The 12511-nt window shown below is 40.5% G+C and overlaps 1 protein-coding gene across 1 annotated transcript in view; it reads left to right on the forward strand.

Annotated features, from left to right (window-relative positions):
• Positions 1-408: 408 nt before the first annotated feature.
• The window catches only part of mia2 (MIA SH3 domain ER export factor 2), a 79009-nt gene continuing 66906 nt past the window's right edge, over positions 409-12511 (forward strand). The window contains exons 1-4 of the mRNA XM_080202806.1: positions 409-725; positions 2514-2647; positions 11004-11090; positions 11807-11972. Coding sequence (XP_080058932.1) covers positions 596-725; positions 2514-2647; positions 11004-11090; positions 11807-11972 — 517 coding nt within the window. The 5' untranslated portion in view covers positions 409-595. The remainder of the gene's footprint in view (positions 726-2513; positions 2648-11003; positions 11091-11806; positions 11973-12511) is intronic.

Here is a 12511-nt window from a genome sequence, read left to right on the forward strand (position 1 = left end):
ATGCTCAGTTCAATTGGGGATAGACAACCAGTGCCGTGAACGAATAAAGAAATATGCAACCGTGTACCCTCAGCTTCTGTCAGAAGCTGAAGATAAATTGAGTTGTATAAAGCTGCGAATCTCTTTACCTTTCTAGGCTGCATGGGGCAGGAGGGGAGATATAACCAAATACTTTAATCACATGAAAAATTAGCTGGAGGTGAACGGAGATCAGAAGAAATCAATAGTTCGGAGTGTTATTTTCAAGCGCGAAATGTTATATCTAACCGAAGTAGCCGGCTGTTTATTAACTGAACAAATCACATGGCATGTTTGTGATTACAGATACTGCCTGTATGTTGGAGGTTTGATGATTTACCTGATCCAGCCTAGAGAGTTAATCATTAAGCCCTTTACTGTGACCCACAGTCCACGGACACGTCGCAACTTTCCTTTCGAAATCAGGAAAATGTTAGGTTTTTGAAAGCCAGCAAGAAATTACACTATTTTCTGTTTGGAGGGGTGCTGAGGAAGGAAGTGTCTCTTTCCCTATTTCCAGTGCTGTGGTGACCATCTCAGCTTGCTGCTGCCCAGCTTCTAGAAAGGAGATTGGAAAATGAGGCAGTCCAACGTGGCAAAAGCTGCAAAATCCAACGCTTTACTGTTGCTGTTCTTACAATTGATCCCAACAGACGAGGGGTCAAAATTATCCGACTTAAAGATGTGTGGAGATCCTGAATGTGAAGGTAAGTGACCTAATGCACATACATTGTGTTAATCAGAGATTCGGAAGGCCATTTGACACATATTGGCACTTCCGGCAAGAAATACCACACTGTCTCATTACCATTATACCGTATGTGTTTTTTTAAAGATTCCACGCCTTTTGCCAGCACCTTGGGCTTGCTGTTACGTAGTGAATTATCAAACTTACACTTGCCTTATTGATTTGAAGTCCGTGTATTATCTGATCCATCTTTCCTATGCTGCTTATTATTTAGTTTCTTCTATGCTGTATCCTCTTAGTGCAAAGTTCACCAGTTATCCAACGCTCCGGTGCTAGGAGATCAGGCAGCTATCATTGTCTTATCTGCATCATATCCAGTGCTTGAATTTCTCCTCTTTGTGTCCCAGTGACTGCAACGGAACTTCCTTCGATCTCTCTCTCTCCGGAAAGGCCAATTTCCTTGGAACTTTTCTCGCCACACTATTGTAAGTTAGGCTGAAATCCCGCTTGTAGATGGTGGAAGTTCCACTGAAGTTAGGGCAGGAGAGAAGGCCGAAATAAATTTGCTGTACAGTCAATGTGCAGTATATTGACTGTACTGGACATTGCTATTTGGCCTATTTTTGGCTTTAAAGTTCAGCATCCCAGTACATTTGTTGATTGCTGCTGGACCAAACTTTCTTTCAATTTTGCCTTGGTTGTTGCAGCATTATTTCTGATGCATTTGTGTCATCCATTTTCTCCTCCTCCGTTCATACATTACCTAGAAACATAGTAAGTAGGAGCATATTAGGCCATTCGACCTTTCAAACCTATTCCATCATTCATTATGATCATGGCTGATCATCAAATTCAATATTGTGATCACCGCTCCCCCGCCCCATATTGCTTGGTCTCTTTAGTCCCAAGAGCTACATCTTGAAAACTCACACTACTTTCTGTAGTAGTGAATTCCACACAGTCACCCTCAGTTGTAAAAGGTTTATCCCTTATCCTTAAACTATGATCCCTAGTTCTGGACTCCCCCACCGTCAGGAACATTCTGATATATAAAAGCAAAATACAGCGGATGCTGGAATCTGAAACAAAAACAGAAAATGCTGGAAAATCTCAGGAGGTCTGACAAAGGGTCATCCAGACTCAAAAATGTGGCTCTATTCTCTCCCCACAGATGCTGTCAGACCTCTGAGATTCTCCAGCATTTTCTGGTTTTGTATCAGGAGCATTCTTTTTGGATCTGCCCTGTCTAACCCTGTTGGAATTTTATAAGTTTCTATGCGATCCCCCCTGATTTGTTTAGCTTCCAATGAATACAATCCTAACCAACTTAGTCTCTCCTCATGTGATAGACCTGCCATCTCAGGAATCAGCCTGGTAAACCTTCACTGTTCTCCCTCTGCACTTATTACGCTTATATTCCTCCATTAAGTGCTTTAAGGCATTTCATTGTTAAGAAATCTATATAAGTATAGTTGTTGTAATAAATTTAATTGACTGTTCTTCCATCCACCTTGTTTATCTTGTCTAAATATTTGGTCAGATGAATATTGAGTACATGACATATTGATATTCATTTTACTATAAGGATTCCTGTCAGTCAAATTGGGTTTCTTTAATGAATTATGAAGTTATAGATGATGTACTAGGACCAGTTTCCTTAGCTTACAATTTCTCTAGTACAAAATTAACAATTTAAGCAATTTGTACATTTTAGATAATACAAATAAAAACTACTTATGATTTAAAGAAGGAAGTATTATGTCCTTGTTTTACTTCTTAGTCCAATCTGCTCTTGGTCTTTACACAGGATACCTGAGCAGAGTAAAAGCTACAGTGGACTACACAGGTCGTGATTGTAGATTCCTTACTTTCAAGTCTGGAGACTCTATATTTGTTTATTTTAAGTTGACTGGGAAAAGAGATGATTTATGGGCAGGAGCTGTAAGTATTGTATTCTGTGAGTCATTGTTTTTCAAAATATATTCTCTTTTATATGGGTCAATAATATATAATGTATATTTGTTTCATTATGTTCCAACATCCTCAAGTCATTTTTCATTCATGGTTGTGCTAGGGTGGCACAGTGGCACTGCTGCCTCACAGCCCTAGGGACTCGGGTTCAATTTTGGCAGTGGGTGACTGTGTGGAGTTTGCATGTGCTCCCTGTGTCTGTGTGGGTTTCCTCTGGGTGCTCTGGTTTCCCGCCATGGTCCAAAGATATACAGGTTAGATGGATTGACCATGCTAAATCGCTCCTTACTGTCCAAAGATGTGTAGGTTAAGGATATTACTGGGGTAAATGCGAGGGGTTACAGGGATAGGGAAGAAGTGGGTCTGGGTAAGATGCTCTGTCAGAGAATCAGTGCACACTTGGTGAGCAAAATGGCCTCCTTCTGCACTGTAGGAATTCTATAGTTCGATTCTATTGTATACTGTTATATGTATGCAATGTATTGCTTCATTCCTCATCACTTCCTATATCTAACCTCCTTGAGACATGCAACAACATTTATATAGCGCATTTAGTAAGGTCAAACCTCCCAAGCACATAATAGAGGCATAATCAGACAAAACTGACACCAAACCAAAGAATAAAGTATTAGCATAAGAGATGAAAACATTTGGACAAAGAAGTACGGCGCAGTGGCACAGTGGTTAGCACAGCTGCCTCACAATGCCAGGGACCTGCGTTCGATTCCCACTTAGGTCACTGTCTGTGTGGACTTTGCACATTCTCCCTGTGTCTGCCTGTGTTTCCTCTGAGTACTCCAGTTTCCTCCTGCACTCCAAAGATGTGTGGGTTAGGTTGATTGGCCATGCTAAATTGCCCCTTAGTGTCAGGGAGTTAGTACGGTAAATAAGTAGGGTTATGGGGATATGGCTGTGGTGAGATTGTGGTTGGTGCAGACACAATGGGCTTCATGGTCTCCTTCTGCACTGTAGAGATTCTGTGATTCCATGAAGTGGGTTTAAAGGAGGGAGAGATGGAAAGGCAGAGAGTTTAGGCAAGGATTTCCATGGTGATAGTAGTGGACAATGCACAACAGGCCAGAGCTGGAAAAAACAAGTTGGGTAAAAACAGGAGAAGGTCATAGATATAGGAAGGGATGAGGTTATGCAGTGATTTTAAAACAAGAATAATAAGACAGTGGTGGACCCAAGATGCAATGTAGCTCAATAAGTACAGGTGTAATGAGCAAATGGGATTTAAAGCAAGTAAGCAGAATTTTGGACAGGTGTAGGGTCTTTGAAGAACTGGCCATCGAGATGGATGTAGTTTTCCAGAATTCCTTATTTTCTGGAAAGGTTCCCACAGATTGGAAAAACACAAATGTAACACCACCATTCAAAAAGGAGGGTGACAGAAAGCAGCAAACTATAGAGCAGTTAACCTAATATGTCATTGAGAAAATGCTGGAATTCATTGATAAGAAGGTAGTAGTAATAGTAATATTTCGAATCATACAGTGTCAACATGTTTTTGAGAAACTGGAATCATGTTGAAACATTTATTAAAGTTTCTTGAGGATGTAATAAGCAGGGTAGATAAGGAGAAACCAGTAGATGCAGTGTACTTGTATTTCCAAAAGCATATGATAGGATTTCACATTAAAGATTGCTGCACAGGATAAGAACTTATGGCTTTGGGGTTAATATGTTAACACACATAAAGGATCGGCTAACTAATAGGAAACATGGAGTCGGGGTAAATTTTCAGGTGGGTAAACTGCTACTATTGTTACAGGGATCAATGTTGGCACTTCAACTGTTTGTGATCTGTATTAATGACTTGGATGAGGGGAACAACTGTATTGTAACCAAATTTACTTATGTAACAATGATAGGTAGAAAAGCAAGTGAGGAGGATATAAAGAATCTGTAACAGGAAATGATATAATTAAGTAGGCAAACATTTGATATATGCAGCATGATGTGGAGAAATGTAAGTTTGTCCGCTTTGGTAGAAAAAATAGAAAAGAGGAATATTGTTTAAAGAGAGAGATTGCAGGACAGAGGAATTTAGTACGTGAATCACAAAACATTGGCATTGAAGTAAAGCAAGTAACTAGTTGGCAAATGGAATGCTGGCCTTCATTGCAAGGAAATGGAATATAGAAGTAGGACAACTATACAGGACATTGGTGAGACCACACCTAAAATACTGTGTGCAGTTTTGATTACTTTATTTAAGAAGGGATGTATTCCTATTGGAAATAGTTCAGAGAAGACAACTTAAATGCCGTTGCATTTTTTGCCATAACCATTTTGAAATGCCTGAAATATTCTTTTGATTGTGTTGAAGCACCTCAGAGTGCAACATGATCTATGTAGAAAATTCAGATACATTGCACATTTTGTGAAGGCTGTTTTGAAATGTTTTGTAATGCTCGTTTGGATATTTTACAAATAAAATATACTTTTGCAAAAAAAAAGTTTGTAGAAGGTTCACTGGGTTGATTCCTGGAATGAAGGTTAGGCTTATACCCATTGGCATTTAGAGGAATGAGAGGGGAACTTATGCAATAAAAAAAGATTGTGAGGGAGCTTTACAGGGTGGTTGCTACTGTTAGGTCATTTCCCCCTCATGGGGGAATCTAGAACTATGGGCACAGTTTAAAATTAAGGAGTTTGAAATTAAGACTGAGATAATGGGGAGATTTTCTTCTCTCAGAGGGTCATTAAAATTCACTATACAGAATAGTAAAGGCTGGGTCATTAAATATATTCAAGATGGAGTACTTCAGCCATGAAGAGAGGCTGATTACGCTGGGGATGTTTTCCTTCGAATAGAGAAGGCTGAGGGGGGCCTGATTGAGGTGTGTAAAATTATGAGGCACATAGATTGTGTAGATAGGAAAAAAAACATTTCTCCTTTGTAGAGGGGTCAATAACCAGGGATATAAATTAATGTAAGGGACAAAAGATTTAGAAGGCATTTGAGGAAAATCCTTTTCACTCAAAGGAATCTGGAACTCGCTGCCTGAAAGGGTGGTAGTGGCAGGGACCATCATAACATTTAAGAAGCATTTAGTTGAGCACTTCAAATGTGATAGCATACAAGGCAATGGAGCAGGTGCTGGAAAATAGGATTAGAATAGATAGGTGTTTGATGGCCGGCACAGACACAGTGGGCTGAAGGGCCTCTTTTTGTAATGTATGACTCTGAGTTAGTCAGATTTTTGATCTGCAAGGGAGTCAAGGGTTATGTAGTGGGGAAGGGGGAACAAACAAGAAAAATGGAAATAAGGCCATAATCAGATCACCCATGATCCTGAAGATAGAGCATGCTTAATGGGCTGAATGGCCTCAGTGAGCTATTTAAAAGGTGGAAGATGGGAGACCAATCAGAATCTCCTGATACGAGATTCAGGAACAGAAAAATAGAGGAGGGCCAAAATATGTGATGTTAAGTAGAGGAAGGAAATCTAAACCACCCATTCCTCTGACTCTGGCCTCTTGTACATTCCTTTTTCTCCCTTGATGGAAATTGTGCCTAAAACAAACATTTCCATGCTCTGGAATCCTCCCCTAAACAATCTCTATGCCTTTAGCTCCCTCTTCTTCATGATTTGCTATAAAGCCCATCATTTTGGTAAAGATGTTTCCCACTAACTCTCTCTTTGGTTCAGCCTATTTTCTTTTTTGGACTACAAACCTCCCTAGCACCATTTTCTAAGTCACACCCTCACCTCCACCTTTGATTTTTTTTTAATTCATTCATGAGTCCTGGACGTTGCTGGCTGGCCAGCATTTATTGTCCATACCTAGTTGCCCTTGAGAGGGTGGTGCTGAGCTGCCTTCTTGAATCAATGCAGTCCATGTGCTGTGGGTTGATTCACAATGCCGTTAGGGAGGGAATTCCAGGATTTTGACCCAGCAATTGTGAAGGAATGGCAATATATTTCCAAGTCAGGATGTGAGCGGCTTGGGGGGGAGCTTACAAGTGGTGGTATTCTCATGTATCTGCTGCCCTTGTCTTTAGATGGAAATGGCGTCACAGGTAGATGGGTTCGTAAAGAGTGCTTTTGGAACATTGGTCTTTACAAATCAAAGTATTGAGTAAAAGAGTTGGAATGTTATGGTGAGGTTGTATAAGATATTGGTGAGGCCAAATTTAGAGTATTGTGTGCAGTTTTGATCACCTAATTACAGGAAGGATATTAATATGGTATAAAGATTGCAGAGAAGGTTTACAAGGATGTTGCGGGGACTTGAGAAACTGAGTTACAGAGAAAGGTTGAATAGGTTAGGACTTTATTCTTTGGAGTGTAGAAGAATGAGAGGAGATTTGATAGAGGTGTATAAAATTATGATGGGTATAGATAGAGTGAATGCAAGCAGGCTTTTTCCACTGAGGCTAGGGGAGAAAAAAACTAGAGGACATGGGTTGAGGGTGAAGGGGGAAAAGTTTAAAGGGAATATTAGTTGGGGGGGGGGGGGCTTCTTCACACAGAGAATGGTGGAATGAGCTGCCAGATGAAGTGGTGAAAGCGGGTTCACTTTTAACATTTAAGGAAAACTTGGACAGGTACATGGATGAGAGGGGTGTGGAGGGATATGGTCCAGGTGCAGGTCAGTGGGACTAGGCAGAAAAATGGTTCGGCACAGCCAAGAAGGGCCAAAAGGTCTGTTTCTGTGCTGTAGTGTTCTATGGTTCTATGAAAATGGTCGTGGGTTTGGAAGGTGCTGTCTAAGGATCTTTGGTGAAATGCTGCAGTGCATCTTTTAGATAGTACACACTGCTGCCATTGAATGTTGGTGGTGGAGGGATTGGATGTATGTAGATATGGTGCCAATCAAATGGGCTGCTTTGTCTTGGATGGTATCAAGCTTCTTGGGTGTTGTTGGAGCTGCATCCATCTAGGCAAGTGGGGTGTATGCCATCACACTCCTAACTTGTGCCTTGAAAATGGTGGATAGGCTTTGGGGAGCCAGGAGGTGAGTTACTCTCCACAGTATTTCTAGCCTCTAACATGCTCCTGTACCCACTTTGTTTATGTCGTGAGTCCATTTGAGTTTCTGGTCAATGGTAGCCCCAAGGATGTTGACAGTGGGGGACTCAGTGATGGCAACACTTTTGAATTTCAGTGGGCAGTGATTAGAGTGTCTGTTATTGGTGATGGTCATTGCCTGGCATTTGTGTGGCACGAATGTTACTTGCCATTTGTCAGCCCAAGCCTGGATATTGTCCAGATCTTGTTGCATTTGAACACAGGCTGCTTCAGTATCAGAGGAGTCGCAAATGGTGCTGAACATTATATAATCATTAGTGAACATCCCCACTTCTGACCTTATGACAGAGGGTAGGTCACTGATGAAGCAGCTGAAGATTGTTGGGCCTGGTACACTACCCTGAGGAACTCCTGCAGCGATGTCCTGGAGCTGAGATGACTGATCCTCCACAACCCCAACCATCTTCCTATGTACCAGGTATGACTCCAGCCAGCAGAATGTTGGCCCCCTAATACCTAATGATTCCAGCTTTGCTAGGGTTTCTTGTTGTCACATTTGGTCGAATGCGGCCTTGATGTCAACAACAGTCACTCTCACTTCACCTCTGGAATTCAACTCTTTTGTTCATGTTTGAACCAAGGCTGGAAGGTCAGGAGCTGAGTGACCCTGGCAAAACTGAAATTGGGCATCACCGAGCAGGTTATTGCTGAGCAGGTGTTGCTTGATAGCATTGTTGATGAGCCCTTCCATCACTTTATTGATGATCGAGCATAGACTGATTGGGGGATAATTGGCTTGGATGGATTTGTCCTGCTTTTTGTGTACAGGACATAGCTGGGCAATTTCTCACATTGTTGGGTAGATGCCAGTGCTGTAACTGTACTGGAAGAGCTTGGCTAGGGGAGCCGCAAGTTCTGGAGCACAAGTCTTCAGTACTATTGCCAGAATGTTATTAGGGTCCATTGCTTTTACTGTATCCAGTGTTTCTTGATATCATGCGGAGTGAATCGAATTGCCTGGAGACTGGCGTCTGAGATGCTGGGGACCATTTGGAGGAGGCCATTATAGATCATCCACTCGGCACTTCTGGCTGAAGGTTGCTGTGAATACTTCAGCTTTATTTTTGCACTGATGTGCTGGGCTCCTCTATCATTGTGGATGGGGATAGTTGTGGAGCCTCTTCCTCCAGTGAGTTGTTTAATTGTCCACCATTCACGACAGGACATGGAGGACTGCAGATCTTAGATCTGATCCGTTGGTTGTGGGATTGCTGAGTTTTGTCTATCAATTGCTGTTTTTGCCATTTGGCATGTAAATAGTCCTGATTGGTAGCTTCACCAGGTTGACACTTCATTTTTACATATGCCTGGTGCTGCTCCTGGCATGCCCCCCTGCTAGATCAGTTCACAGTCTGTCCCATTTAGCACGGTGATAATGCGACACAACACGATGGAGGTTTTTCTCAATGTGAAGGTGGGACTTTGTCTCCACAAGGACTGTACAGGGGTCACCCTTATCAATACTGTCATAGAGATACATTTGCAGCCAGCAATTTGGTAAAGATGAGGTCAAGTATATTTTTTCTTCTTGTTGGTTCTTTCACCGCCTGCAGCAGACCCAATCTAGCAGTTATATTCTTTAGGACTGGACCAGCTCGATCAGTGGCGCTGCTGCTGAGCCACTCTTGGTGGTGGGCATTGAAATACCGCACCCAGAGTTTATTTTGTGCTCGTATTACTCTCAGTGCTTCCTCCAAGTGTTGTTCAACATGGACTTATTTGTCAGCCAAAGGAGGATGGTACGTGATAACCAGCAAGAGGTTTCCTTGCCCATATTTAGCTGAAGCCATGAGACTTCGTGGGGTCCAGAGCTGATGTTGAGAACTCCTGGGGCAACTCCCTCCCGACTTTACCACTATGCTGCTGCCTCCACTGGGTCCGTCCTGCCTGTGGGACAGGACAGATCCAGGGTGACTGTGCCAGGCTGTTGTGTAATTAGTCTGTGAGACAGCTCTCCCAATTTTGACACTAGCCCCCAGAGGTTAATGAGGAGGACTTTGCCGTGTTGACAGGGCTGCTTGTTTTGCTCTTGTCTTTTCTAGTGCCTACGTCGATGCCAAGTGCTCCAACTGGTTTTATTTCTTTGTTGAGATTGTGTAGCGATTGATACAACTGAGGGCTTGCTAGGCCATTTTGATGCCGTTGTCCCCAATCAAATTTTAACCGAATCTTAATTTCTCCCATCACAATTGTTCCTCTAAGTACAGCCTTCATCTTCACTCCCTTAAAGCTAATGGATTCAAATTTGAACATAAATAGCCCACAATGGGTTTGGCCTATCATCACTAGATCTGGTTGAACCCAAACAAACATGGGTTCTGCTAAAACTGTTTATTACTGCAGCATCATTCTGGAATACAAAGAGAACTCCAGACAGCTTGTCACCATTGACAACCGTTTCCCTAAAACCCTCTCCCATGTTCAATCAAACATCACTTCTTCTCATCTTCATATTTAAAATCCTTCTCTTGGTCTCCTGTCTCTGTAACCTTCTCCAGCCCCCCCGAGAACTCTGCATTTCTTGATGACCATGCCTTTAGCCAGCAAAGTTATAAGCTCTCAAATTCTCTCCCTGAACCTCACCACTTCTCCCTGTTCTGTCCTCTTTAATACCTATCTCTTTGACAAAGTCTTTAATCACCTATCCTAATGTCTTCTTTGGCTCGATATCAGTTTTTATTCAAAGCACTTTAGAATCTTTTATTACATTAAATACACCAAATAAATGCAAGTTGTTTTTATTAAGTAACATGAACCCAATATAATTATTTGCTGCCATTACTTAGCTAGCTAATACATGGGCTTCAATAATTCCCTAGTTCTATGAGTTGTGTTTCTTATGTAGATCACACACACACACACACACACACACACACACACACACACACACACACACACACACACACACACACATATCACTTTATTCGTGCAATGTTTTCAGTAACTAGAAATGAGCTTCTGAACATTAATTGAGTTTCTTAAGTATGAGTTTAAATTATGATACATCACACACAATGGAGCAAGAGATGAATGATGATCCATATTTTGTAATCTTCTTGTTACTAATGGAATACATACATAAAATGCTACATTTCCAAGATGCAAACATTTGTGATGCTCATCAGTTGACTTGTAATTGCAAACAAAATGTGCAGATGCTAGGAGCTTGAAATTAAAACAGAAGATGCTGGATAGAGTCTGCATCTGTGTAGAGAAAAACAGAGTTAATGTTTCAGATCTAAATGACCTTTTTACAGATTTGTAATTACTTTGTTTTGTTTTAGATGGGAAAGCAATTTGGGTATTTTCCAAAAGATGCAGTTCAAGTTGAAGATGTCTCAGTATCAACTGAAATGGAACTGCCAACCAAGGTAATCTGTAAATTGATGTACTTGAATATAACTTAATGTTTTCCACATTCAATGTTTCATGATAATATTCTGCTCCAAACTTTTCAAAGTAATTCATTTTTAGATTGAACCAAATAACTCTTAATTTTGATTGAATAAGGTTTAGTCTGGAGCAGAAATATTTGAGTTTTTACTCTTGGAAAATTAATATTGATTGTCTATCTATTTTGGAATGCAAAACCAAAAGAATATGCTAATCCTGAGCATTTTACCCTCAACAATTGGCAGAACAGGGAAACAGCAGAATACCAGCAAAAACTCATTCATGTTTTCTTTTAAGAGGACATGAAATGAACACTAATATCATTAATAAATTTACTCCATATCAGGTCTAGCTCTTTTTTTTCATAGTAAATTAAAACGCAAACATAAATACATAAGCATATTTTTACGATCTTTCCGATTTTAAACAGTTTTCTCTTTCAATTATTTTAGCCTAATCCATATTTAATTAGAATATCTCTTCTCAAAATAAATTCTTCAGATTAACATATCTTAAAATTCCAATTTCAACGCATACTTTCTTCCCTTACCTTTATCTGGAATTTGCTTATTCCACTGTCATTCCATATCTCCCACTAAAATAATCTACATGCAAAAAGTGTAGTAAAACAAAAGGTTAACTAATAGACCCTAAATCAGAAGCATAAACTTAAGTCTGTGCATGTTTCTTTCAGGAAAGTGATTTCTTTTGCCTTGATGGAGGTGATTATAACGCTGAAAGTGAAGAAAGTGATTCAGTTAGTGATGAATATGGAGAAAATTCATTTTCAAAACCAGAAGGAATGAAAGCCACATTAAGACATGAATTCAACCCGAACAATTACAACCAGGATTACAAAGGTAATTCTGCTAAAGATAAACCTATGGACAATGTAGTTAATCTTTATAAAGAGCAATTTCAAAGAACACACCAAGCTGCAGATGATACTGAGTTAGAGATGACAACTGGTGAAGAACTAATTCAACCAAGACTAGCAACTGATGCGAAAGCGCAAATAAATGAGTTCCTTTCACCAGCTGATCACCTGAATCAATTAAGTGAAGAAAGTTTCTCCAAACGTACAGATAACAATGACTTCACCTTAGCCACAGGTCCTGATTCTGCATACAGTGAATACAGTGTTACAAAAAGTGAACATAAAGGGCAGGAAATCAGTGAAACCACTACTATTATATCTGAAAGTACTGAAGAATCTACATTTGCACAAGAGGAAACTAGTTGGATTGGATCTAGAATTAGCGGGTGGTTTAGTTCGGAAAGAAATCTGGAAAAAAAGGTTGCGGAACCTTCTGACCAGTCTCTACAGCTAAGCTCCTTTAAAAGTCGAAAAATTGCATTGGACCATAGTGAGGACACTGCAATGTCTGAAGTGATTGAA

This window comes from Carcharhinus amblyrhynchos, chromosome 14 (assembly GCF_965287045.1).
Source record: "Carcharhinus amblyrhynchos chromosome 14, sCarAmb.v2.hapA, whole genome shotgun sequence".
In the NCBI taxonomy this organism is placed as follows: Eukaryota; Metazoa; Chordata; class Chondrichthyes; order Carcharhiniformes; family Carcharhinidae; genus Carcharhinus; species Carcharhinus amblyrhynchos.